This window comes from Mycteria americana, chromosome 2, assembly GCF_035582795.1.
Source record: "Mycteria americana isolate JAX WOST 10 ecotype Jacksonville Zoo and Gardens chromosome 2, USCA_MyAme_1.0, whole genome shotgun sequence".
NCBI lineage: Eukaryota > Metazoa > Chordata > Aves > Ciconiiformes > Ciconiidae > Mycteria > Mycteria americana.
Window position 1 is genome coordinate 266207 of NC_134366.1, and position 27810 is coordinate 294016.

The 27810-nt window shown below is 53.3% G+C and overlaps 1 protein-coding gene across 2 annotated transcripts in view; it reads right to left on the reverse strand.

Annotated features, from left to right (window-relative positions):
* The window catches only part of AGAP3 (ArfGAP with GTPase domain, ankyrin repeat and PH domain 3), a 156424-nt gene that overhangs the window by 16966 nt on the left and 111648 nt on the right, over nt 1–27810 (reverse strand). For both annotated transcript variants that reach the window (XM_075492083.1, XM_075492085.1), the window contains exons 12-13: nt 6086–6259; nt 1246–1407 (exon numbers count right to left, since the gene is read on the reverse strand). In XM_075492083.1, the coding sequence (XP_075348198.1) occupies nt 1246–1407; nt 6086–6259 (336 nt within the window). The remainder of the gene's footprint in view (nt 1–1245; nt 1408–6085; nt 6260–27810) is intronic.

Sequence of the window (27810 nt, forward strand, 5' to 3'; positions counted from 1 at the left end):
CAGTAACGTATCTGAAGAGTCAACATATACCCATAGCTAAGAACATGTCAGTTGTTTAACAAAATGTAAATACAGATAACACTTCTTGCTTTCCATGAGGCATCCAGTGTGTATTATAGACTCAAATGATGCTCAGGATGCCCGAATCAACCACTGCAAAGGGGAAGTCTTTCCTAAACTCAGTGGTTTTCAGATGAAGATAACTACAACAGAAAAGACTGAACAACAGAACTGCCGAACTCCTATGCAGATCATCACCACAATGTTTCTAAGAGCGAGAACTTAAGAAGAGTTGTTCTGCCATGGGAAACCTGGGCTTCTGGTCTACAGGCTGACCTGTGCTTTGGAGCAAGATGCCAGGACAGCCACAGCATGCTTCGTTAGGTACAGGCTAACAAATGTACAGGCTATAATCTTCTGGTTTGTTTTACAGTAGCCATTAGTTTCAAACACTTGTACTTAACGCCTCTCCCCCACCTTTAGCCATTTGAATTAAATCTTTATTTTGGTTTACAAAAGGTTACTGAGTGCTGTGGGACAGGATAACCTAGGATGAAGTAAAATCTTAAAGACTGAGGATCACTTTTTCCACAGATGCTAACCATAGATCCAGGCTTTGGAGAACATGGTTGCCAAGATAATCTCTACCTGGACAAATCTGGATGGCTTTTCACAGCAAAATGCACCTCCCTATGCCTTGCAAGCTCCCTGCCAAGCTTTGGGTCCCTCTTCAGAAACCACAGAGACACAAAAGTTTCTCAACAGAAAAAACATCAGTACTTTTAGCACAGGCAAAGCAATGTATACATCTTCAACCGGTTTCCTGAAGTAGACGAATTTTTCCAAAAGTTTGAGGCAGGTGGCTAGCATAGGTCTTTTAAATGATGAAAGTCTGGCAAATTTACAAGCCAACAGAAATAGTTCTTTCTTGTGGTAGAAAGTGTCTGCACACCTGAAGCACACCTTAACTATGTGGTGTGCTCTCAGCTCTGCTAATACAGTTAGTAATTATTATTACCACTAATAGTAGGTGCAGTCATAGGCATGATGGCAGTCCTGCTTCCACTGCAGGTAAGAAACCAAGGGCAGAGCAAGAGGGGTGGGTTGCTTCTTTCTGCCTAAGCACAAGCCGGCTCGGACGAGAAGCGCTCCAAGCCCCAGGTCCCCGACAAGCCCCGGCAGGACTCCTGGGTGCCTGGTGCTCTGAGCCGGTGGAGCTGCCCGCAGGCAGCAGACCGTTCCTACCTTCCGCTGCCGTGCTGGGGCCATCAGGCCGAGTCGTCCCTGTGCTCTTTTTCCTGCGATGCTTCTTCCTGTTTGCATGTGGTGATGGAGGTGGCTCCAGCTTCGGGCTGGCAGCACTGGAAATGTTCGGGCTGGAGCTGAGAGAATCGGCAGTACCGTTAGCTGGGAACAAAGATAAAGAAAGTAATGTACAGCAAGACAGTGACAGTCTGCTCTTTCTAGAGACAACCAAGCATCCTGGAGACAGCCCCGGTGCTCCACCTGGCTCAAAATGCACAGCCCCATGAGACAGGACAGTACCATGCTCAGCCCCATCGCACGGGGCAGCTCCGACACTTGCTCCAGCTCAGACAACTTAGGCAGGGTCAGGCTGGACACGCTCTGCACTGGAATTCATCTGGGATGATCACATGGAGACAGCACTGGCATCTACGTGGCCAGGACAAGCACAGCGGCATCACTGGGGGCAGCCTGATGTGCCAACCCCTCAGCGCGTGTCCCTGCACATACTGCTCAGCGGCAGTGTCCTCACAGGGCGATGTGTGCGTTTTGGGAAGGGACATTCCCAGGAGGTGCTCTCGGGCCCCCCAGGTGCAGATCCAGGTCCCGCGATCTGCACTGCTGCTGCAGAAGCATCGATCCCCCACGGCACTGCTCTGCCAGACGAGGTGACTGGGGTTGCCACACTTAGGAACCTAAGCATGATGGTCTCAATAGGCTTCCGATACGGAGCTGAAGAAGCTGCATCCCCAGCAGCAACGCACCAAATTTATCCTCAATCATACTGTTCCTTACAATTAATAGCAGAATTAGAAACAATCAGGGAGCTGCCTAATTACTGTCAATTAGAGCGCGCTAATCAAGCTCCGATCACACACACACACGCTGCCGCTGCACTCACCATTAAATGTCAAATTTCATTAGAGACCAGCAACAAAATCAAAAGCCTGACATTCAATTTCAGCAGCACACACAGCGCAGGCTTCCAATCAGCATAAAAATGCAGACTCCGGGGAAGGCAACGAGGCGCAGGAGCCCTCGCTGCACTGTTAACCCTCTCCGAAATACACTCCTGCCTCTCCAGTGTCCACCCACCCACAGGGCACGTATGGCAGCTCTGCTCCCATCCCGCTTCTATCCTGAGCAGCTCGCCGTCCTCTTTGCAACAACCCAATGTCTCCCACCAAGTCCCAACCTCCAATTTCCATGTTTCCTGGCACCTGAAATTAAGAAAGCAATTACAGCATCTAACAAGGGCAGCACCCTCCAGCAGTGGGGACTGCCTGTGACTTGGCAAGCCCTTCTCCCGCTCCAGCCTAGTCTCTACTCTCCCTTTTCAGCCCGGTTCAGTCAGACTGGCTCTCTGGGGCTTGGTCCGTCTCTGTGTGGCAAGACAACCATCCAACAGTGGGATGGAGAGAGCTACAGGCAGCGGCCAGGAGCTGCCCCATGCAGAGGTCCGGCGTGCAGCCTGTGTCCCCCTCACAAGGCCGAGAGAGGATGCGGCATCAGAGCTCCTCCATCTCTGGTTTCTACTACATTTGACACACACTAGTAGGGTGTTTCTGCTGCTATTTACCCACAGGGAAATAGTTCACCCTTCATAATTGAGAGCTAAATCCAATAAATTCAGACTCCATTTTCATAAATATAAATTACTGATACCGTTCAACAGGACTATGCTTAGAGCAGGTGTGAGGCACCTTCATCTCCCAGCCTGGATGTCGCAGGGGACCTGAACTTTGTTGTCTGAGGCTATACGTGGTGCATCCAGCCTACCTCTGCTGCCCAGCTGCTCACCAAGGACACCCCTCAGGCCAAACTACGCACCGCCGGCATCGTGCCCGCCTCCAGGCTCAGCGTGAGGGTTCATGCCCTTCTGCAGCTCCTGCCAACACACCTGCAGGCTGCGGTGAGCCTGACACCTCCTGCTCCGCAGAGCAGAGATTGTCCATGTCCCTGCTCTTCTTACCGCCCAGCAGCTAAAACCACAGAGCTGGGGGCTTCCAGGGCCCCCAGTGGGATGGGGATGGGACTACAATGGGGTGAACGTGAAAACGTGAAACACACGTGAAACACACTCCCTCTACAAGATCAGGTATTGCTTGCTCTCCCTCTTTTTCCCCAGCAGAACAGAACTGAGCTCCTCTGACCCACCCAAGCACTTCCAGGTCCCCGCCTCACCACCGGAACCCTTCCGCAGGCACATGTGGGACCTCCTGGTTCCTCCCTCCAAACCAGCTGGTCTTATGGGCAGCCCCTGGGTCCACACGGGTGGGCCGCAGAGGTCCTCCCGTAAAGGACAAACACAAAAGGTGCTGGAGCATGTTTACATGACCTGTACAGCCCATCCCACCTCTCTTCCGTGTGCTCTCCAGGGCACAACCAGAGGAGGCAGCCCGTCCCTAGGAGCCTTGAGGCCAGCCTGCAAGTCTGCTCCGAGCAGAGAAATATTCCCTGCCCTGCCCTGCCATTAAGAGCTGGAAACACAGCGGAGAACTCAGACCTGGGCTGCACAGACACAGCGGCACAGCTGCGGTTCAGGCGTGGGTGCGAGGCACGCCTGCTTCGGCTTAGCTCAGCCTGCAGCGGAGGGGTGGACATGCCGCTCAGCTTGGCACGCAGTGCCGCACGGGAAGCACTGCCTGCCCCCCCTAAAAGCCCTCTCCCTCCTGACACTGAGAACCCACTTCTTCTGCCGGCCACCGGCCGTGCAGGTACGCAGCCCAGAGAGCTGCCAGCCTGGCGTGTGCGCAGCCCGGGGCTGCTCCAGCCGACAGGGACAGGAGCCCAGGGAGCTGCTCACTGTCGCCCTGGGGCCAGGGGTTTGCTCCAGGGGCTCCACCTGCCCCAGCCCTTTCTCGACAGCCCCGAGCGGTTCTGCGACGGGAGACAGTCGCTGGGAGGTACGAAATCGCTGCTTTCCCCACCAGCGCACTGGGGACGGCGCCACGAGCTGTGAGCTGGGCGACGGACTGTGAGGCTGCTGCAGGAGGCCCCCGGACAGCTAGGCTGGTCGCCCCTCGTGCGCTGCGGACCCTTCAGCACAGCTAGCCCAGAGACATGTCTCTGGACCCCTAACACAGGGCAAGGCAAGGAAGGACTGACCCACAGGGCTCGTGGTCCAGCACAGTGCAGCGGGACTCGGGCAGAGTGGACAAGCAGCCATCAGTGCTCGAGACACACAATTAGCACTGAGTCGACATCTCATCCCTCCGTGCCACGGGGAGAGGCAGCATCATCTCAGCTCCTCTTTGTGTCAGTCTCCAGGTTACTCTGCATGAAAGAGGTAGATTGCTTCGGGTGGCCGCAAGCACAGTAGGCTCCCCCCGTGGACAGGGAGCAGAGGCCGGCTTGCTCTCCTGTGACGCTCAGGCCAGGCCAGAGCAGGCAAAACGCACAGCGTGGCCACGCCAGGCCCCTGGGCTCCACAGCAGGGCTGCTAGGAAGAGGATGAGACCTGCCACGACGGTCCCTGGGGCAGGAGGCCATCCAGGCAGACAGCTGCTGTCCAGAAGGGCTGTGACACAAAATTCACCTGTGCAAAGGCAACGTGCGTGCCGACCACAGCGCTGCCTGTCTGCTCGCCTGCGTGCGTGCGCGCAGACCTCGCTGCTGCGCACACAGGGGCACGCTCGGCAGTCTGAACGGGAGGCTCCTGCTGCCTGCGTGCATGGCTCCTGTGGGCAGGGCAAGGCGCTGCCTGCGGTGGGGGCACCCCTCTCCTGGTGTGGGGGACCGGCCCCGCAGCATCCCAGCAGATGTGCCTGTGTCCAAAGCGGTGCACGGTGTGGCGGCCCCCCTCGCACCCCGCTTCCTCCAGCGCTGGAGGAGCGGAGGCTGCCCTGCTGCACCTCGTGTCCGAGGCGAGGGGCGGGGGGGCTGCCGGCACATTAATGCTCAGAGCTGCGCCCTTCCGCTCCCGTCGCCTGCGCTGCCCCATCAGCAGTAACAGTCTGATTAATTCGCTTCCAGCAGGGAGCTGATGGGGCCAATGATGGAGCCGCTGCATCAGGCGCGCTGAAATTGATAGTTTTTCACAGTTACAAATGAGGAGCCTCCTCAGCTGCAAATGGCGCCCGCACAGTCGGACTCCGGTAATGATCATAAAGAGGCTCTCTTTAAACTGCGAAAGCCCCTGGGACCGAGCGGGGGGGCGGCTGCTGCGCTAATGAGAACTACAAGGGGCGAGCAGGCATGGAAATGGCTCCTCCACTCTTGATGTGCATTTAACTGCTTTTTTAGTGCGGCGGCAGAGCCAGGAACGAAGGAGTGATGAATGCAGCACAAAAGCATTTATTTTCCAATTCGGCAAAGTGGCTACGTTGGGAAATGTATGAATTATTTTAATTCACTCAACTGTCCTGAAACATCACGGAGAGCGAGTGAGCGTGGGGGGAGGGGGCGGGCTGCGCTCAGTGTGTGCTCCAGAGACAGGAATTACTCCTATTCGTTCAACTGCCCCAAAATCTGGGAGCTGGGGGTGCCGATGAGGAGCAGAGATGGGGGAAAGCAATGGTTACTCCTCGCACAGTGAGCCGAGAGTGGGGCAGGCAGAGGAGCGAGGTCAGAACAGTCCTGCCATGGAGCAGCATCCCTTGGCTGGAGGGAGACTGCTTCACCATGCCCGGCAGGAGAGCTTCTCCCCCCTGGTTTGGACACTGCCAGCTGACCCTCATGAAGGTGGACAGTCCCACCAAGGCCCTAAAGGCTGTGTCTGACACCCGTGAGCAAACTCTGGGCTCGGAGCCACAGGGCAGAGCTCAGGACCGCCCCATCACCAAAATAAACCTCCCCAGCTGCTGCAGCTGAGGGGAGCGGCATCAGAAGTGCTACTTACAGGGGTTGGGGCAGCTGCCGGGGATAGCCACGGCCTCGTTCCACTGGTCCGCGCTGGAGACGGAGTAGGAGCGCTGGTGCATGCCATCTGGCTTTGAGCTGAAGCCCACCAGGTTGATGCCGCTGATGGAGCGCTCTGAGTGCAGGGAGGTACTGCTGGTCGAGTGGGGAGCACCTGCAAGAGAGACATGAATTTAGCACGGACCAACTGCTGCTCTGAAGCACAGTGGAAGAAGGAAAAGCTGTCCTGTACCTGATGCAACATGCCCCTGCGTGGCCCTGCATGAGGACAGGCTCTGTTTGGCTCTCCTCTCCCAGGGGGTGCCAGTGCATCACCCCCCAAAGCTGCCGAGAAAAGAGCACTGTCCAGCACACACCACTTCTCAGAGGGACACCCAGCTTGATGTATTTTGACATAGCACCCCGGGATGCACAGCTAGGCATCCTGGCACACAGCTTCCCCCTCCAGCCAGCTGGAGCTTTGCAGCTGGAGTTCAAGGTCTGCTCGCAATCTTCACTATAGCCTCAGGCACGTGGATGAACACAAACCCACCCCATAGCCAGTGTGCCCATCCGCTCTCCTTAACTTCGCTCCTTGTGTGTCCCTAGCAAGAAACACAACCGTGTTGGAGGCACTAGCAGTGAATGGAAAATCACATGGAGGATGTCAAAGGGACAAGCGGGGGAACAGATGTCTGTAAGGTGGCAATCGTGGGTAGAAAAGTCTCATCCACTAGCTGGAAACCCTTTCAGCTGAGCCCAGACCTTGAGCCCCCCAGGAAAGGAGTGGTTTTGGGACTAGGGGCTGTCATAGAAGACAAGATCACTCAGAGATTCAAAATGGGTCAAGTGTTTCTGGATTACAAGACTATCCAAGATTTCCAGAACAGTAAACAGCAGCTCTGCCAGGGAGCAAAAATCTCGCTGTTCAAGGCTGCAGGCAATCTGTTAAGGAGGATGACGCTGCCCTAGAGGGATTACCCTACACCTGCCCACTACAAGCACTTTCCTGTGCCTTCCCTTAGGGCATTCAGCTCCAGCCACCCGTAGAGCAAGTGCTCTGGGAGCTCAGGGGCGAGCAAAGGGTCCCTTTCCCTACTCTGAAGCTACCTTTCCTCCTCCCACACCTGGAAGTGCAGATGCTGATCTGGGACTCCCACACCAGCCCTTCTGGCCATGGATGAGGACAGAGCCCGTTGAACGGCTCCGGCCGCAGTGTGCCCGGCCGATGAGACGTGCATCCACAGCATGATCCGTCTGCTTGCCCCAGCCCTGCCCCAGCCGACCACCCCGTAGCCACGCAAAGAGCCGGGCTAAGAGAATCCGAGCAACTTGTTTCACGGGACTGGTATGTAAGTAGGAGCCTTTCGCAGAAGCAGGCTGGAGAGCAGATGGACACTTGCAGAAGAGCAGGTCCCCAGCTGGATCTGCTACAGCCAGGACAGCTCACCTGACTGTGTCTTCACTGTGTAAAACCAGCCCCATTTTGCTCTCACAGAATCCCAGCATGGCTGAGGATGGCAGGGACCTTTGGAGGTCATCCTGCCCAACCCCTGCTCAAGCAGGGCCACCCAGAGCCAGTTGCCCCGGACTGTGTCTGGATGGTTTTTGAGTATCTCTAAGGAGGGAGACTGCACAACCTTGCTGGGCAACCTATTCTAGTGCTCAGCCACCCTCCACAAAGAGCAGAGCCCCGTAAAATCCCATGTGGAGCCCCAGATTTTGTACATAAAGTTGTGTTTCTGTCCCTGCTGTTTCCATGAAGACCTAAGAAACATGATTCAAATGTCACTGGTGCCTGAGAGCTGCCTGAGGCTGCAGAGTGCCTGAAATGACAGCTCGAGAAGCCCGAATCCCCCCCTACAAAAGGCAGATCCAAGGTGTGTGCTGAACGGAGGGGTGATGTGGGCCATCAGCCCTGCACCAGGCATGCCTGCCACCCATGAACACCCTTCATTCACTGCCAGCGCGGCGGGTGCCTCCCACCCTCTTCTTCCGTGTACCCACCCGGGACGAAAAATCCCCTTTCTCTGCTGCACTGTGTAGGGGCTATCTGTAAGCCTTGCCTGCAGATCCTGCCTGCCCCGGCAGTGCCGACGCAGAGCTCGCAGGGTCGCGGTGCCCTGCAGGCCCGAGCTGCCAGGGCCCCTGCCCATGGGGCAGGAGCAGCAGAGCCACCGGCTCGTCTGCCTCCAGCCCGGCTGCCGCACGCTCCCCCTCCCTCCCCTTGTTCAGCGCCACAGAAACACGTGTAAAACCATGACACTGACTTTGCCTCTAATTAGCCCTTAATTTACAAGACACACTCGGAAGGGTAATTAGCTGGCGCTCCGCTCCTGACTGCCACATCCATCTCCTCTTGCCTCCTCATGGGAGGGAGCCTGCTGCCACTGGAGCAGGGACAACGCTGCTCTCCCGGGACCGGGAAGAGCTGGGTCCTGGGGACCGTGCTGCCGGGTTGGGACAGGACGGGACGGGACAGACTGCCCCCAGAGCTCAGGCAGTGCCTGCCGGCCCCATTCCAGGCTACGTGTGCAGCACACGTCTATCGTGACAGCCATGGAGGACAGGGAGGCAAACAGCAGGAGTGCAGCGTGCCTGGGAGAAGCTCCTCCAGCAGAGGGGAAAGTCCTGCAGAGCCCCAGGGTGCCCAGATTTGCCCCTTGCACCTCCACCCCAGCCATGCTGGGAGCCCCAGACCACAGACACGTGCCCTTCCATCGCTCCTCCGAGGAGCAGCGTGAGCTGCCACAAATGCCCAAGTGCCCCAGCCCTGACCAGAGCCAGGGCCATGCCGCTCTGCTGTGGCCAAGGCACCCTCCAAACCTGCCCCTAGCAATGGACCTCCTCAGTTTTTATGGCATCATGTGGTGGGTGAGGCCGGGCAGTGGGAACAAGTGCTGGCAGCAGAAAAGGCAGCAGGAAAGGAAGGCTGCTGTGGTCAGACTCGGACCGCAGCAACCCCAGGCACCTCGAGAGCCTGCCTCACAGCCCTGCTCGGCTTTGCCGGTGGCCACCCTAGGAGCACACCACGCTGCCAGGGCAGGCAGCCACAGATGCAGTGTGACCCGCACCAGGCCTGCAGGATGCCCAGCGTGTGCAGAAGAAGACACACTTGGGAAAGGCACCGACACACGCTCAGAGCCCACACCGCACGACCACAGCGACCACTGGACCCAGCACCAGCACCCAGCACGAGCCTCCTGAACCTGACGCCTGCCTTGCCACAGCATGTGCCATGAAGAAGTGACGCCAATTTACAAATTTAGTTTTGAAATGAAACGGTGCTGCTGTGACTCCCAGGAACAGCTTCTATCAGCCTCTGCAGTCTCTCCAGGAGCTCCCTTGCACTTTACACCAGCTGTCTGGAGTCACCCAGCTGCAGAGGAACGTCCTCACAGATCTCTCGGCTGCACAACTCCGGCTTGTCCCAGGGATCTGCAAGGTGGTCCCAACAAGGCTAGAGCCCTCAGGAACTGCGTCCCTTTGGAAGTGACACCGCTGGCAGTTGCTGGATATATTCCCTTTAAATTAGGCGAGCAAAGTGAAAAGTGAATAAAAGGCTACATGTAAAATACTAACTGCCTCTCTGATCCAAAGCCTCCAGGAGCTGAACTCTCCCTGACCCTGCCTACAGTCCCTCAAGCAAAGCTCTCCCAATCACTATTTCCTCAAAATAAAAAAAAAAAAAAAGAGATTCATGTAGACATGTTAGTGTGACCTCACCAGCAGGCAAGGCTTCATGATGACTTTTTAAGTAAAGCCTAACTGATGACATGGCAGTAAATGGAAAATGACCTAAAAACAGAACATCATTTTTCTAAGCAGGGAGTGTGGCAGCCTGGCCACTTCAGTAGAAGCCTTGAATCAAAGCAAACTGGAAATTCTTCATTAAGGTGTGGATGCACAGGGAACTGGATAAAAGTGAGTTAGCAAAAAAAGGTACCATCAGTTAGGAAGGAGATCATTTGCAGTCACTCGAGGATCTTTGGAAATCTTTGGACGAATTTAGTATTTTCAACAGCGATTTGGCAAAATAATACATGGGTTCTGGTGAAACTGGTGAAACAAGATGAGCCAAGTCTTGCATAAGTGGGAAGCATGCACACTTTCTGCACAAAGCTGGTATGATACCTCACCTAGATCCTCATGCACAACCTACCACCTTAAAAAAAACTAATTCAAGGTGGAATGGGTACAGAAAACAAAGCTGACTTTCCATTCCTACTAATATTATTAGAATGTAGAGCAATCCTGTAGAATGCTCACATTCTACAGCCTGCCGCTCTGAACTACTGCAGAGTGCCAGTAATAGCAACACAAAGTGTATGGACGTGCTAAGTCACATACTTTTTTAATAGGAGTAAAACAGAAATACCTACATCCTTGACAATGTCATTCAGGAAAGGACTACTTCCTTCTCTTCCTTGAACATACAATAACCTGACCACCACTGAAGAAACCGAGCCGTGACACATCAGCTCTACCTCCTACCACCAGCATCCGACACCCACTTCTGAGCAAGCTCCTGGTGAAGCCAGATGTCTCCTCGACACACGTGTCCTGGGTGCCGAGTGTCTGCACTCTGGCCAGGACACGGAAAAAAGACTGCTTCAGTGGCACAGGTGGACACGCTCTGTGCACCAGCAGACAAAGGACAGGTACCAGTGATTATGGTCCTGGGCTAATCTCTTTGCTGCATTTGATGCTGTCAACCCAGGAATACTGCCGTTTCAACCTCAGCAAGGGGACAGGGTCCTGAAGGCTCCTCCTCCTTTGGCCAATGCACACAGCAGACTGCAACACAAAAACGTCTTCACACCCTCAGACCCCCGCCTGGTGTTAACTCAAAGGAAGAGCTATCTCTTGCTGGATTTGTTCAACATTAAAGCGTGGCCAACAGGAGAATGGTCAGGTGGCAGCTGGATTCTGCTCCGCCTGTGCTTCTGCACACCAACTACACTACTGCGGTCAGGATGGCTTGGCTGATTATGGATGATTATCAGAAGTTGTGCGCAGCAAAGTGAGCTGACAGCAGAGAAACACTTTTAGAATTTTGCAGCTCTCATGAAAACTGAAGGCACGGATTTCTGAACCAGTTGCTGCTGTCTGGAGCGAGCTTCACTCTTGGTTCCTTCGCTGGAGCTATGTTCTGGCACAGCGTAATTACTCGTGGACGGGGTCATAATTTTTGCTTGAGCAGGATACTGGGCCTCATCCTGTGGATACAGCATGGCCTCAGTTCTTCAGGCTTCCATCGTTTCTCAGCTGGACTATCCCAGCACACTCTTTATCTGCATATGAAGCCACCGCTAGCGCAGGCTGAGGCAGTGGTGGCAGGTGCTTTTAGAGAAGGCAGGAGGCTGGCTGGATACCTCACCTCAGCTCAGACTGCCTGTATGTTCTTTTGCCTCCCAGAAACATGAAGGGATAGATCCCTGACCATCTGCACCCCATGACTTCCCCGAGGCCCTGCAGAGCTAAGGGCACGGACGGACAATTGCCTGCAGTTATGTTTTTGCGAGGAGCCGCTGACTGTCCGTCCCCACCTCAGCACTGCTCTCCTGGGGCAGATGGGTGGCTGCTTACTAGGTCCTTACAACATGGAAGAAGCGGGGTTCATTTGGGGGAACAGGGGTATGCTAAATTTTAAAGAGGCACAAGCTGGACAGCAGTTCGGGAATTCCTCCTTGTATGGCTAAGGACAGCACAGGTCTTTTCTTTGAAGTGCCAGGCCTTGCTTTGGCACAGGAAGAGGGATGGTGCCTCCACGCTACGTTGCAGTAGGGATTGCGGCCATACGGCATAAGATGGTGATGGAGGTCAGCCCAGGATCCCCAGTGAGGACACGCTGGCATGAAGCAAACCCTATTTTCTCTTGTACTGCAGTAGGCCAATAGCAACTGCAGATTAATGCTATTCACTGTCTGCCAAACCATGTCCCAAAAAGTCATCAGTTATCACTACCCATTAACCAAAACTTTAAGGTACTTGTTGCCAACTGATTATCATTTATTCCAAATAAAAATTAGAATTCCTGCAGGTCACCTTAGTGTACTGACTCTGAAGTACTCTGTTGGCGTCCGCAGCCAGAGCACATCTCAAAGCCTCCCCGAAAGCCATGCACGTGGGGCAGCCGCCGCTGCTCTGGACCCCAAGACGCTGCTCCCGGGCTGCACGGAGCAGGCTGGACAGTACTCACCTCCAGCTGGTGGGAAACTCCTCAGTTCCGAGAAACCAACTGGTTCTTGAAGGGAGGTGAGAGCCAATGAGCCTGGTTAAGCTGCCTGCCTGTGAAATCCCTGCTGGTAAAGACATAATTCACCACGCTCCACCAACGGGCGGTCGGCTGCCATGTACGCAGGAATGCAGCTGTCCTGGGAGCACCCCGCGGCTGCCTTTCCCAGAGCTGCCCCCACCCCGGAGCAGGTCCGGAGCCAGAAGAGTCTCTGTCAGGTTGGTTTTCTGAACCGAGCAGTGCATGCTGTTTTGCTGGACGTATTCAGTTCCTTCCTCTTGAACAATTCCTGCCATTAACAAGGCCAAAAAACGCAGGCTAGCTCTTATCGACCAGAAGCACCAGGATGGAGACATGTCATTTGAAAGACATCAAATCCCAAGTTCTTCTTGCGAGGTGGCAACAATGCCAAGCACCTATACAGCCCCACAAGCACAGCCGGGCATGTTCAGGGACGACAGATGTCCTTCCCAGCTCTGCCAACAGCGGATGTCTGTGCAAAATCACTGATCCAAACCACAGGCGACCTAGGTTTCCCAGCCCTGCTTCTTAGCAAGGCCGTCAGGATCTGCCAGCTTGCACACAGTGGGAGCTGTTGCCTTTCACTGGGCCTCACAGATGCTCTGACACAGGGGAATCTCCCTCCTTTCTTAGCACTGCATTTGGAGAGCACATTTTTGGACATATGCATGTGGTAAGTGACTATGTAACACCCTAGCTCCTACCAAAGCTAATCCATGGCGGGTACGAACCGCCAGGAGAAACAGCTCTGCATAGACCGGACATGTCTGGGAGGACCGAAAAACCAAGCCGCCTGCAGCAGGACGGGAAAAGCTGACCATAACACTGTTACCATTTTATACTCCCATCTCCCAACCAAAACTCAAGGGCACTTGAGATAAGCCAAGGCATCTCGAGCCGACGCACCAGACTCCTCTCTGGTTCAGACGGGGCTGACTCTACGTACAGAGTTAGCGGGACCCCAGCACACCGGAGAAGTGTGTGAACAGGTACTGCAGTAATGGCTGCCCCCCAAAATCCTCAGGCACCAAGAGCCCGCCGACAGCCTGGGAACCGCAGGCAGCTGCAGCTACTCAGTCCTTCTCCAGCCTGAGCTCTGCCCGAACCAAGCACCCAGGCAGAGCCCGTGGAGCCTGCTGGAGCACGCCTGTCCGCTCGCCGTGCAGCTCCACTGCCAGGGAAGGGTGGCCAGAGCTGTGTGGGGAAGGGGCGAATCCACCGGGACAGCAAGCGACAGCACACCTGGACAGGCAGTCAGAAGCAGCCAGAAGCCCTCTGATTGTCTGATCTTTTCTGCATAGCATAAAATTACACCGTAGGTCTTCCACTAATTTACTGCTGTCTGAACTACAACATATCTTTTAGAAAATCTTCTAATCTTGATTAGAATATTGTCAGTGACAGAGAAATCACAGCAACTCTTGATAAGTAGTTCCAGTGGTTAATTACCCTCACTGTTGAAATTTGCACCTTATTTCTAGTCTGAATTGTCTTGCTTCAGCTACCAGTCATTGGATCTTGGTATATTTTTATCTGATAAAGAGCTCTCTATTACCAAATTTTTGTTCCTATATAGGTACTTACAGATGGTGTTAAAATAATCTCTTAACCTTTTCTCCGACAAACTAAACAAATTGAATCTTTCACTACGAGGTGCATTTTGCAAGCATTTCATTGTTTTTACAGCTACTCTCTGAGCCCTTTCCAATCTATTGCTTTCATTCTCATACGGTGGACACATGAAATCCATGAACTTCAGCGCTCTAGAAGTCCTCTCCGTCCCAAAATTGACAGTCATCATCAACACTTCACAAAGACCTTGACCACATCTTCTAGAATTCCTGAATTAAATAATTCAGACTTGCTGATTCAAACATGTCTAAATCTCCTACCTGCTGTTTAATATGCTTCCTAATTACAGTTGGAATATGAAGAATTCATCATTCTGTGATAAGATACATCATCTTGCCTGTTCCCAGACACCAAACAAAGTGTTCACTGAACACTTCCCTTTTTTTTTCTTTATTAACCATTCTACTATTTCCTTACAGTAATGAATGAATCCTGGTTTTAGGATTCATTAGTTCCTAATAAACTTGAAAAAAACCTTTTCACTGTCTTTAACTCTGCTGGTTACCTTTTCTGTATCCCCTTGTGCAACCATGGTAATGTAGGCTACTGAAACTAGCCAAGAGGGGGGAAGGTAAGCTGGGAAATGAGCTTCAGATACTAAATCCATGACTTTTATTTGTATGTTATGTAGAGTCTCCATGGAACATGTAAAAGTTGAAGATTAGGAACTTGGTAAGGTGTATGAACAGTGACTATTCCCATGCTTCACAGGCTAAAAATACTGTATTACAGTGATCAAGATGCTGTGGACAAGGCAGCCACATCAGCAGAAGTTCACCAAGTACATGGCACAACACGAGTGTAAAGTCAAGACACACCGAGTGGCGGTAAAGGAGACCCCGCTGCATTTCCACGCTGCACTGCTGAGACCAGAACAGGAAAAAGCACCAGGGAGGACACAGGAGCTGCTTTGAGCTCAGCATCTGGATCTGTGTTGGAGGAGGAACCGACATGCAAGATTTGTCGTCTTTTCAAGTAAAGCAGCTATGAAAGAGAAGGAAAGAGAGGTTTCCCTCTAGGAGGGAGGCAGCAGAGATGACAGACTCAGGCAGAAGTCCGCAAACGAGGAGGTTCTCAGATGTGGCAGGCAGCGTTGGTCCTCCCATCAGCTGAGGCACTGACGTCCCTATGGAGAAAGACGACACACCCAGCAACTCTGGTGTGCTGGTATTCTTATCTCATCGGTGACTTTGTTTCCAAGTTCTTCATCAACAGCATAATTTGCTAAATGTATTTAACTTCTTCCCTAAATTTGACTGGTACTAAACGTGGTCTGGGGAAGCTGGGCAGGCACAAGGTGCACGACTTCTCCGCAAGCAATGAACCCATGTAAAACAGTGAAACAAACCCTTTGTGCGGCTGTAACCAGAGCAAGTCTGGGAACGTCAGGAGCTGGAATGCTTCCCACAAAGCCAAAAGGGTCACTTTGAGGGCTGCTTATAATTAATCACTCACGGCGGATGTTAGTCTGCGGAGCTCTGGCAAAGGGCTAAATGGCAGAGAGTGCCTCTATCCGCGGTTCCAGCTGGCCGTGCAGGACCACGCTGGTGTTATCAACTATCTACCTACTGGAGCTTTCAACTTCTGCTCAATACTTATTGATTACTTTATTATGTTGCCATTATTTTTATTGCTTTTTACAGATACAGATACACAGATGTACAAAATACGTTAGCACAATACAGCTTGCTCCCCTCCACTTTCTTTTGTTCCTGTGCATTCTTTGCTATCTGGACAGAGAGAGAATGAATAGTTTACATCTCCTCTTAACCCAGAGTAATACATTTTTAAGCAGTGCAATCTTCCTTTTGATTTTAACTTTTTGGTATCCAGTAAAATGTTCTTTAAAAAACTCCTAATTATGCTTCACATTTTTTTCTGTTTAAGTTCTTTCTCCCAAATGATCTGGCTCATAATTGCTTTCAGCTTTGTGAAATTGGCTCTGATATATATTTTTGTGTGCGTGTGTCTGTGCGTGCGTGTGTTTAACACTCCTTAGTTCTGATTTGAATGTTACTCAGGCTGAACACCAGTACGAAATCAAGGTTACTTTTACCTAAGCCACTACTAAATTTTAGTTTTGTGATTCCTTCTCCCCATCTGCATAGATGCGGGTAACTGGCATTCTCCATGGGCATTGCATTGCTTCTTTGAACCAGTAGGATTCAGAAAGTGTAAGGAAGCTTTAGTGTCACTTGGCTAAGTCCTCCAGTGAGTATCACCATGATAATGTAATTTACTCTCCAACATGTTATAGTGAAATATTTCAGAAACTGTTTCTGAGACACGCAGACTGAAGTGCTGGGAATAAGCAGTGGGGAGTGGGTGAAGGAAAAATGGTCCTTGTTTTGGATCTCTCTCCCGGCCTGTTAATGTGACCAGAGGTGTCACTTACACTCTCTGTAGAAACCTGAAATCATAAGCTGCAGAAAATGTACAAGTAATACTACTTAAAATAAAAACCAGAAAAGCTACTGTGGAGCTGAAAAGTCCAAAAGCGATCACCAAGACGGCGGTGGGAGACAGACACTCATGACAGGTTGCAACGATATGAATCACCATTTGCAGTTACAGTCAGAAGCAGGAAGCCGAGTCTGATATAAAATTGCAGGAAGCAAGGAAGCAGACCCAGAACTTTCTGGATTTGCTGCAGAAGCGTGGACCTGGACAAGTATTGCAGTGAACGATGAAAACCCAGCATTTGCACTCAGCTCACGAATGCTAGCAACTGAAAAGGCCATTCAGCTTACACTCGAATTGTATTATATTTTCTTACATAACTTCCGTTTCTAAAGCTAATCACTCCTAACATGTTTTATACACCCCTGCTTGCTTTGTCCACAGAGGCTGCCTGGCACACAGCAGCACAACCACCCAGTGTGCGCAATACCAAGAGAGACCGTGGATCAGCTTGAAGTTCTGCACAGGTCCCTAGGAGGGGACAGAGCAAGCACCGCTCCTGCCAGGAACAAACAGCCAAAATGCACCCCCTGGCTCCGGGCAGGTCCTTAACAACAACAAGAGTCAGTCGTACGAAAAACTCTGTTTGGAGCAAGCCTGTAACAGGATGGCTCTATCCCTCGTCTGCTAGCAATGGGATAGCTTTTGCACCTTCCTCTGAGACACTTCACTGTCCAGCAACAGAATGAAGACCCCAGCCACCGACCTGTGCGCCTGTAGCGCAGAGCAGCAGAGGAGAGGCCAGGAAGGGGGACTCAAACCAGAAGCGGCAGCCTGCACTCAAGAAGGAATGAGCTGGCAGGAAGACTGGGTGACACCAGAAAGGGCATGAGTTTGTTGCCTGTGAGAAGTTGTGCCCCTGCCCCTCTCCTTTTGCAGCACAAGCATGGTCTGTATGGAAGCAAAAGCATGGTTTTCTGGAAAAGGTCCTCAGTCCACCCCAGGAGAATACCAGCTACCGTGTCGCCCCACTCTTCCTTGGCAATGTGGGGCAAGTTATTTATACTGAGATTTTCACAGGTGGCTACTAATTACACCCTCTTCATTCTTCCAGGTGCCCTGCGCAAGACACCCAGAGCCAGATGTTCAGAAACGCAGGATGCTTATAACTACAACTGCAGCCGATGGGTCTGGCTTGCTGCCCCTGTGCGACGAAGCTGCGTGCCCATCTGGCTTCCCTCGGCACTTCCATTGTCCGTGGGCAGGGCTCTGATCATCACAGAGTTTTGTTGCCTTGTTCTTCTCTCCTCTCTGTTCCTCTCTTCCTCACTTTCTCTGAGGCCTTTTTCCCTGTTCAGCTCTGCAATGCACATCTCCTTTAGTGTTCTAGCAAGTAATAAGTGTATCAAGTCCCAGTAATTATCTCTAATTAGGGTTAGTGATTGTACTGTTGGGTTGGAGAAAATCAATCTCTGGTTTCCCATCAGGGAGGGCAGAGAGAGTCAGGGTGGGGAGGGGAGCTGGCACTGGCAGCTCCCTCCCGTGCTCCGATTCCTCCCACCAGCTTCTCCCTGCCCGCACCGCTAATGGTGCCGCTCGCCCCGAGGAGCAGGAGCTCTGTGTGGGGGAGACGGGTCTGAGCAATGGCAACCAGGGCACAGCCTCGCTCCTCCGCTGGTCTGGATAAGGGGGAGGGCAGCCCACCCCAGGGATGCACAGCAAAGCCAGGGCTGTGATGGCATCGCTGGGCCCGGTGCGGCTGGATGCTCTCACAACACTAGTGGCCACCGCCACAGAACAAGGCTGCACCTGCAAGTCCCTCTCATGGGGACACTGGGGCTCGTGCCCTGTGTCTAGAGGCAAGATGCAGCACGGGGTGCTGGAGCTGCAGAGGCTGGGCTCCCCGGAGGGCAGCGTGGAGCAGCGGCCTGAGAAGGTCCTGCATCTCCTCTGGGCACAGGGTTCGTCAGGCGATGGCAGCCCCCCTGAGCGATGCTCTGCAGTCTGAGTGAAGCCCGAGGTCACAGGTACAAGTTGTACCCCAGCACGCCTACCCTGCATACTCCTGGAGAACACGACTGCTGACCATGTGTGAGTCACACCATTGCTGTGGTCGAAAGGGTAAATAGTAGAAGGGCTGGATATGCTGGAAGGCAGCTGTGGATGAGGGTGAAAACTGGAAGAGGAATAGCCAGAGCAGTCTGTCACACACCAGAGAAGCTGTCTTTTGAGAAAACTCACAATACAGTGTGTCCGTGATGCCCAACCTACGAGTCTAGCAAGCTGAGCGCTCACACCTCCCAAACAGCAAGGCTCTGGGTGCGGACATACAAAGCAGAGAGACAGGTGAGCAGCCCTCTAAAAGATGGGCAAAGACAGAACAGGTTCTGGACAGAAACCTCTGGCAACTGGCAGGTCAAAATGGAGAACAGGAGCCAGATTTCTGGCAAAGGAAGCCTGCAAGAAAAAGAGCAGGTCTGAAGCAAGAAGGTGCTGCCTTTTTCCCCATGCTTGTACAGAACCCTGGCCACTGGGCAGGAGCTGAAACCTCGTTTTCATGTCTGGGTGACAGCTTCTACGGCTCCCAGGAACGGTGGGAACAGGCAGCTCTGCTCCCAGGCACGATTCCTGCTCATCGGCTCCATAGAGGAGTCATGCTCTGACAAGGGGAGCATGAGGCCCTTCTGGAAACCAAGCCATAGATGAAGCTACTTAATATGCTCAAGATAGCTGGGTTATCAACTCTCTGAGAATGGTAGCATCTTTGCAAACATCTGCAGAGTCACCAGTAAAGCTGGAAAATGATACAACAGTAATAGTTTTTCTGTATGACTGAATAGGCTACCAGTATTTTCACATAATAGCTCAAGTGCAGATAAAATGGTCTTCAGATGTAATGAGGACAGACTCTGGAGGAACGTGGACTGGCAGACAACGAGCACAGACTGTATACAGGCTGTATACAGGCTGTGGGTTTTCGTAAGGGATTTCATCTGAGTTGCTCCTTGCTGCTCTGCCTCACGGATCCCCCCACATCTCTCCTCTCTTGGCTGGTGCAAACACAATCCAATTTGCACAACTCAGTAACAACTTTGCATATTCACGCAGAGTCCAGGATATCTCAGCTGAGCAGCTCAGTGTGCCTTTCCACTTTACAACCAACAGATCAGCAGTTTCAGCTGATGTGCCACAGCATGCCCCAATTCAGACCTGCAGTGCTGGTATACACCTTTGCCACTCCAGATAAACCTCAAACACCTTAGCGTATCTGATTTCATCCCTAGTAGAAAGCATTTCTTTCCTCCCACAAGGGCAGACTCATTCTGGAAAAAATCATTCTGCTGCCTACCTACAGGCTAGAGTGAGTCAGCTGGCCATCTAAAGGCAGACAAAACCACGGTAAAACCTAAGGATGCAGTATGTTGCAATACCGTAAATACTACTGCCACCATGACATGGCACATCCTGATAACACCCTGTGGTAGTGGCCTTGCTCAGCAATTTAGGAAGCATGACACAGTGCTGTACTTTGTCCCTGGGATCTGTGGGGAGGACACGGGAGCACGTCGCAGTGCCAGTGCTGCAATGTCCCTCTGGGAAGCAGGAACGCTCTGCATAGCCATTCCTGTTGTACAGATGTGAAAACTGAGAGACCACAAGAAGCAGTTTGCCAGTCATCCCAGGAGTCCCTAACAAAACCAAAGAGACAACCTGAGTGTCCCAGCTGCAATGGCCCTGCATAACCCTGGAGCCCGACAGCTGGCAAGGTGCTGGTAGGACGGCCAGCCTTCGGAGACATGGCTGGCAAGCACCTCGCTCCTGCGTCTGCTATCTACTAGCACGTCCACAGAGACCGTGTGGCCTTTATCGAAAGCTGGGGATGAGCCAAAGTTCACGGACTCTCTGAAACATACAGAAAATCAACATTTTTATGGAGTACGGAATATTGTAAACCACCAACGATGTCACAGGTAACTGAGTCCCTTGAGCAGGGACAGGATGCTCATCCTGAAATCACCAGTTTCCCACTTAGAGGTTATGCAGGAACAGCCAATGGTGACTAACCCACAGCCACAGGTAAACTCCTCCAAACCAAGGGGTTAACCCTACATTAGCCAACTGACCACCCTGCCACGGGAGTCACTGGGAGAGGTCCTGCACTCAGAACAGGTCCACATGAGTGATTTGTGGGGGGCGGGAAGGACTTGGATCAAGCGGACAGTGCCGTTTGCGCTCCGCCTCGGCACACAGCGCAGCGAGCGATGGCCAGGCAGCGCAGCCTCCGAGTCCAGTCTGCACCGGTTTAGCTCAGGCCAGGCCAGCACCTTCGGTTCATGTGCCTGAGCAGTCTCTGAGCACACAAAATGGATGAAATTAAACAAGAGCACCTGCTGCAGCGCTGCACCTAACATGCTCCAACCACTGCAGGATATCCAGTTCCCCATACCGGGCTGGAACTGGACTGCGGTACGCTCCCTGCGCCCCTGGCAATGGGTGCTGTGCAACTAGCTCGTCTTCACCCACCGCTGCTCGAAAAATCCCATCCCCTTGGTCTACAGTGGAAACAGCTCAGCACAGTACGGTGGTGCCAACCAACAGCTCTACAGAAGTGCCACCTCGTCCAGGCACAGAGGTGATTACTGCACAGGCCAGTGCTTGCACGTCTCCTGCCCACATGAAGGACAGTGGGCTGGAGATGGATTGGCAGCCTTAGGGACAGCATGCATCTGAGGATGATGGGGATGATGATGAGGGGTGAGGTGGTCTGTTATCTTCAGGACTTCTGAAAGATTTCTTGCAGAATCAAGGTGCCCAAAAGAACAACGCAGAAGGCAGCAGGGAAAGCAGGGGCAGCCCAGGGCTAAGGAGCTGAATATTTCCTTTGGGGACCTGGGATCTAATCCATACACCGCTGCAAAATTCCCAGAACTACTGTTCAAGTCACTTATACCAACCCTTGTCAAAACCAGCCACTAATGATGTGTTCCTCCTGTTCTGAGTGCCCAGGTGGAGGCTCTGAGGACTGATAAACAGGAGCTCACTGCTCACAGCTACACTTTAAAGGGCTAAAAAAAGGCTAAGTTCTTGGGAAAGAAAAAGCAATTCTTAGGCTCTAAACGGGGGGCACATAGTTAGCAGACGCTTTTGGCAATTTTGGCTTTATCTTCTCTTTGCCTCAGTTCTCCTTCTATAGAAAGAAATAATAATAGCTGAGAGAACAGAGTTACAACGCTTGGAAATACGAAATTCATCGTAACTCTAGCATACGCCTAGCAAATATAACCTCAAGGTGATCCAGCATATCCTGGTCCTTCAGGCTTCCATCCATCACAAGAACTGGGCACCAAGGTTTGCTGGAACTGTCCTGCCTTGTGTCATCTCTTAATGTTCCTGATGCACTCCTCCTCTCCCCGGGAAGTCCCAACAATTTCTAGCTTCTACTCAATGCAAAGCATTGAATGCAAGGGCTCCGACCTCACATTTGGATTCATCCTCCTACTTCAGGCAGCCAGATAAACATTCGCAAGATGTTACCGTATGAATCTTATAGTGAATTTATAATATTTATAATATACATATGAATTTGCAGTATTTTATACATGATTCATGATGCAAAGTATTAATTACAGATAAATTTTACTAAATCTCTGATCTCTGCTTCATCTTCAGACTACAAACAACCCTTTAACATATTATTAGGAAGGATAAAGGTCCCACACCGACAAACACCACAGACAGACCCTCAACCGCTTCCTTTCAGCTTTGGCACCCCCACGTCCAAGGTCTTGGCCCTTGGCTGAACAACAGTAACTAACGTTGAACTTCTCCAGTCGGACTCAACAGAAAGCGAAGTGAGCTAGCTGAAACCACGGCCAGCCGTGGTTTAACACCAGGCTCCCAGTCAGCAGCACATGGCCCCGCTCAAAGGAGCACACCCCCGCCTCGCTCCTGCAGGAAGCATCAGACCCGGTTGATGCTGCGGCTGCCCGCGCCTGCCCGCCGGCTGCGGGGAACGCCGCAGCGCAGCGCGGGCAGGCAGGGCTGCTACGGCAGGGCCTGCGGCGGGGAAGCGCCCGCGCTGCAGGAGGTGAAAGGAGCCTGGCTGGAAGAGGATCTCGGGCCGGTGCATGCACCCCGGCAGCTTCAGAAGCTTCTGCTGCCACTGTCTGCGGAGCTGCTCGCCATGACTGCAGCTGCGGTACCCTGGCAAACCAAGCCGGAAACCTCCACTTAAATCAAACTGTTCTGCTCTGCACTGAAGCAGACTGGGCATGAGCTGGCAGCCGGTTCCAATGCCTCAGTCAAGGGTGACAACAGAAAACCGAGCATCACCGGCTATTTCAGTGAGTCAACACAATGCGCCAGGGAAGGCCTGTCTACACTCTCAGAGTGAGTGAAGTGGCAAGGACCACCAAAATATGAAGCAGAAGCCGCCCATTTCCATAAGCAAGGAGACCCTGCGGTAGCATGTCTAGAGGGAGGGAAGGAGTGCATCCACATCTGGCAGTGAAACAGCTGGGTAGGGATATTGCACCAACCCTGGTCCTGAGATGAGCAGATCCACTGGCTGGTGGGGCAGGACCAGAAAGACTGCTCTGGCTTTCTTTCTGCTTATAAGTTCACAGGCAAAATAAAGAGAGCAGTGTTACCGGATTCCTGCCTCAGAGTAGGAGATACTGAAACGATGGGAGGTAGCCATGGATTTTAAGAACAGGTCCTACACACCATGCAGGTAACAGACCAGCCACAGGATTATGGGCAAATCATGGGGGCAGTAAGCTCGTTTTGAAGACACCACACCTTGACCAGCTGGCTTTCCCTGCAAAGTGTGAGCACGCGCGTACACTGGGGATGTTCTTCGTGTGCCCGGAAACCTGCCACGGCAGGGTGAGATGTGCTGCTCCTGCACTCGTGGGCTACTTGCAGGGTGAAGGCAACTTTGGTCCAGAAGTGAGAGCTGAGTTTTTCCTCCTCAGTACCCAAATACCCATTCTTTCATAGGAGATTACTGACCCTGCACTGACCTGAAAGAATACGTCGTGGAGCCACAACCAGGAGAAAGGCACAAGATGATCCCACCGGTCTCCTGTCTGCCGTGACCTGCGCCACCCTGCTCTCTGCTGCCTCTTCTTCCCTCAATGTCATTGTCCCCCATGGCGAGCAGCGGTATGCCAGGGAAACAGGTTTTCCCTTTTCTTTGTTAATTCTTCCCTCATTACATTTGAAATTCCACAATCAGTGTGCACTGTAATTGTCGAATTTGATGCTAATGATTAATGAATTAAACATGGATCCATCAATTAGTCCTCGGAGAATAATTCTGCATAAAGCAGCGGATAATGTAATTACAGTAACAAAGATAATGAGATGTTAACATCGACGGAGCCCGACGTGACATGATCACAGCAGGCTCAGCAACCCCGGCCTGGGGGAGCCAATCCCTCACTCTGCAGAGGCAGAGCATCGGGGGGCAGCGCGCACGCACCGGGCCTGGTGGAGGGGGGGACCCGCTGCCGTGACGCTCCCCCAGCACCAGCGGCCAGGCAGGCGCCAGCAACGGCAAGGTGCTCTCCTCCCGCTTGCCTTGTGCAAACATGCTCCGGGCTATCTGCTCTGGAAGCGACAACGAAGCGTGCTGCTAAGCATCAGCACGAACCCCGCAAAAATCCTGCAGCTGCTTGGAAACCCAGCACCATCTCCAGCCCAGGCTGGGCTCCCAGGCGCTTTGCTGAGCGGCCGAGACCAGCACAGGCTCCCCATCACCCCATCTGGCACAACAGCCAAGGGGAGAGGCAAGCTACCCACGCACAGTGCATCGAGGGCTCTCCTGCACGTGCCTGAGGAGCCTGGCCGGCTGGCTCCGGCCAGTGGAGCTGTGAATCAACGCAAGCACTCAGAACTCAGCCAGGGGAGAGCCGGACCCTTGTCACTGCAGAGCAAACACGAGCATCAGCCAAGACACTGCAACAGTACCTCCCCCACCACAGACACACTTAATAAAATGCTCTCCCTCGGCTACAGAAGCAATCCTGCAGCAGGAGGAGGAGGAGGGCTCGCACGCAGCCTGCCCTGACACACGTGTCACACCATGCGGACTGTTCCTGAGGGCGCAGGCGACCAAACAGCATCAGCCCCTTCCAGCTCTTCCCCACGTAAAAGACTCCAGTGCTTAAGCTCACATCCCTGCACTGAGACCAGCTCGGCTCATTCTGCTTGGCCTCCTCTGCACCAGAGACACTGGTGCAATCTTTGCTCTCCCGCGCTGCTTGGCAGCAAATCCCACGGGAGGCTCACGGTCCTCAGCGAGCTGGAGAGCCCCACACTGAGCCACCGCAGAGACAGGCAGAGCTTCCTCCTTTAACTTCCTCTCCTCATACCATGCTCTGGCTCTTCCACGCTTTGTTTGCTTTAGTCCCATCTCCAAGCCACCTAGCCCGGCTGCCTGTGCAATGCTGGCCAGAAAACCTCACTTGGGACCGCTGCATTAGCTCAGCATTTCTGGCTGAGGTAGAGCATCTGCACTGCTTCTGCCTGCTACATCAGACAGCCTTCTGCTGTCGGAAGCGGTGCCTCCACGTAGCTGCTTGCAACCACAACAACCTCAGCAATCTCTGCTGATTTTTCCTTACACTTCAACTTCTCATTCGAAGGCAGGTTTTCCAGTGTTCAGCTGCTTGGCTTCCTTTTACATTGCTCAGCTGCAATGCAGTGTCAAGGAATAGGCTCGTGTGCTCTGTGCGTGCCCATAAGTACGTGCACAGGCATCACATACCACATTTTCGGGCAGTATGCTTCATGCCCTTTTCCCCTGTGTTGACTGCTTTGGAGTAGGTCCCTACAAACCTCTGCAAAGCAAGAATGCAGGGCTGCAGCTGTGCTGAGACCAGTCTCTCATGCTGATTGACACTGTCTCCACATTTTTCTTGTGCTACCATCTGTCCTTCCCCACTAAAAAATTCCTTTTCATTCAGTCTGCACTTTGAGTAAGAGCTGCCCTCATTCTTCAAGCCAGAAACACACACCGAATGAGATACAGATGGGGCAAAGAAGCAGAAAGGGTGAGCTTGCTGAACTACAGCAAAGATACATCTGGGGATCCCTGAAGAAGAGTGCAAGAGAAGCGACGTTCCAGTGGGAAGAGGACCTGCAGGGATCTGAAGGAGACACCTGAACCAGCACTGCCACACGTGCAGTGAAGACATGCTGCCAGGCTCCACATTCACAGCCAGTTTATACCCAGAGCACAGCAACCTTAAGCTCTGGCAGCAAGATCTGCACATCCCTTTCCTGCCCTCTCCAACCCAAACACCACTGGGTTTGCCTGGCACAGGAGACACTGCGAGGTGCTGCTTGCACTCCGGCTGGCGAGGTGCCCACGTCACCTCGCAAAGCTACGTGCCCAGAGCTCACCTGGGGCACTGCTGGGCACCGTCTGCTCCAGGTGCGGTCGACGGGAGCTGCCTAGCATCTGGCCCAGTACTGCTCCAATACACAAACTCAGAATAACACAGGCGTCTCCATCATTGGACCACAGCCAGCATTATCTCACCTGACTGGGGATTTACAAGACCGAGCGGGAATTGCCAAGAACTCTTTCTCAGCTTTCTCCAAAGGCCAACACCCACTTGTGCTCTTCCTTTCAGACTTTAGGAGTCTCCACAGTTCCCACCGCTTGCGGAGAACTTCTACTAACCGTTTCAAAAAACTCCTTTAGCAAGTATCACTGTCCTTTTAGGACACACGTGACTCTGAAACCCAGACACAGGGATGCTCTGACTAACCTAGGTGCTTTTGGTGGTCTCATTTCTAGTTGTGGAAAATCAGACAAACAGACAAGCACAGATAGATCCTTCAAAATCTCTGGGAATCTTTGACATCAACAGGGTAAGTATATGTGCCTATTTCTATGCAGCCTGATTTGCAGCATGAGCAATTGCTTCTCCTGGCACCCGGTGCTGCTGTAGTATGAGGTCTGGGGAATCAGAGCACCAGGACACCTCTTCTGTGCTCACGCTGCCCATCACCAGCTGCCCGGCAGCACTGAGAAGGAGGAAAAGTGAGCAGGGGACAGGGTCGCTGGTGGGAGAGGCAGGCAGACAGAACGGCTGGGAGCAGGAAGAGGCGAGGAGCAGAGGAGGAGAGCACAGGCAGAAGAGAGGAGGTCAGGAATAAGGGAGCCACGTCCACTGGCTATTGGAACAAGTGCCTCGTTCCTACATCCCAGCATGCCCCAAGTGCCCAGGAAACAGCCGAGCGTCTTCCCAGCCAACGGTGCCTCCCACCTCCTGACACAGGAAGCTTGCCCGGAGAGTAACGGTGTTCAGCTGGCCCAGTCCTTCACCAGATCGAGGGCATAAGATGAGACAAAGAGCAGAAGGTCTGCTCTTCAGCAAAGGATGGGTCTTTTAGCTGTATTACAAAAATGTATTAAAGGGAAAAAAAACCCCATTACACGCTGTAATGCCGCCTAAGGGAGTGGCGTGTCCCACGTACACCCAGCACCGGCCAGGCAGAGCACCCCCCGGCAAAGCGCTGCGGGGCAGGACAGCCCGCCGGGGCAGGGGGAGGGCGGGAGAAGGGGCCAGAGGGACGGGGACACGGGTGAGTGCTCCGCAGCCCGGGGGAGGCCGGGTCTCTGCCACGCGCCCCTTGCACGACGACGCTCTCCCAAGTGCCCGGTGCGCCCCACCGTCCCCTCCAGTCTCCGCAGCGCTGGCACAGGTGCCCGACAGCCAGCTGCGGCACCAGGGCTGCGCTGATGCCAAAACTGTCCCTAAAAGCTCCAGCTGGCACCGGAGAGGTGCAAGTGGTTTGGACGTGTAGCCGGTGCTGCGGTGGGGGGCCTGTGAACCGCCGCCCGAGCCCTGGTGATGGCTGACAGTGTCGATCCTTCCCAGGAGACAGCACAGGCCCGGCAGCACCGCCACGTCCCGCACCATCCTCCCGCGAGGGTGGGCAGGAGCCCCCGCCCTGCCCGCGGGGAGCAGAGGAGGGTGCTGCCGGCAGCGGGGACAGGAGAGCCCACGGCCACCCCTGCCACGGCTGGGCCAGGACCCCGGCTGTGGCACAGACACAGGGGAGGGACAGAGGAGCTCGGCTGTGCTGGGAGCGTGGGCAGAGCTGTGCAGGACAGGGCCGTGGCAGGGCTCATGCTGCTGAACCCCACCAGCACCTGCAAGCGTGGGTGTCCTTTGGCTTCAGGTGCATTTCGAAGGTGCCGACCGGTGCCTGCTAGAGAGGATTTCTCCCCAGACAGACACCAGAGAATGCCCATCTTACACAGGGCCTTTAGACCGTGCCAGGAACTGGCTGCCCGCTTTGGGGTTCCCTCCTCAGGTCTCAGGGTGCAGTTGGCCAGAAGCGCCAGTGCTTCCTGCTCTGTTTTGCCTAGTTATCTCCATGCAATGCACCCTGAATTTTCCAACCTAGTTCAC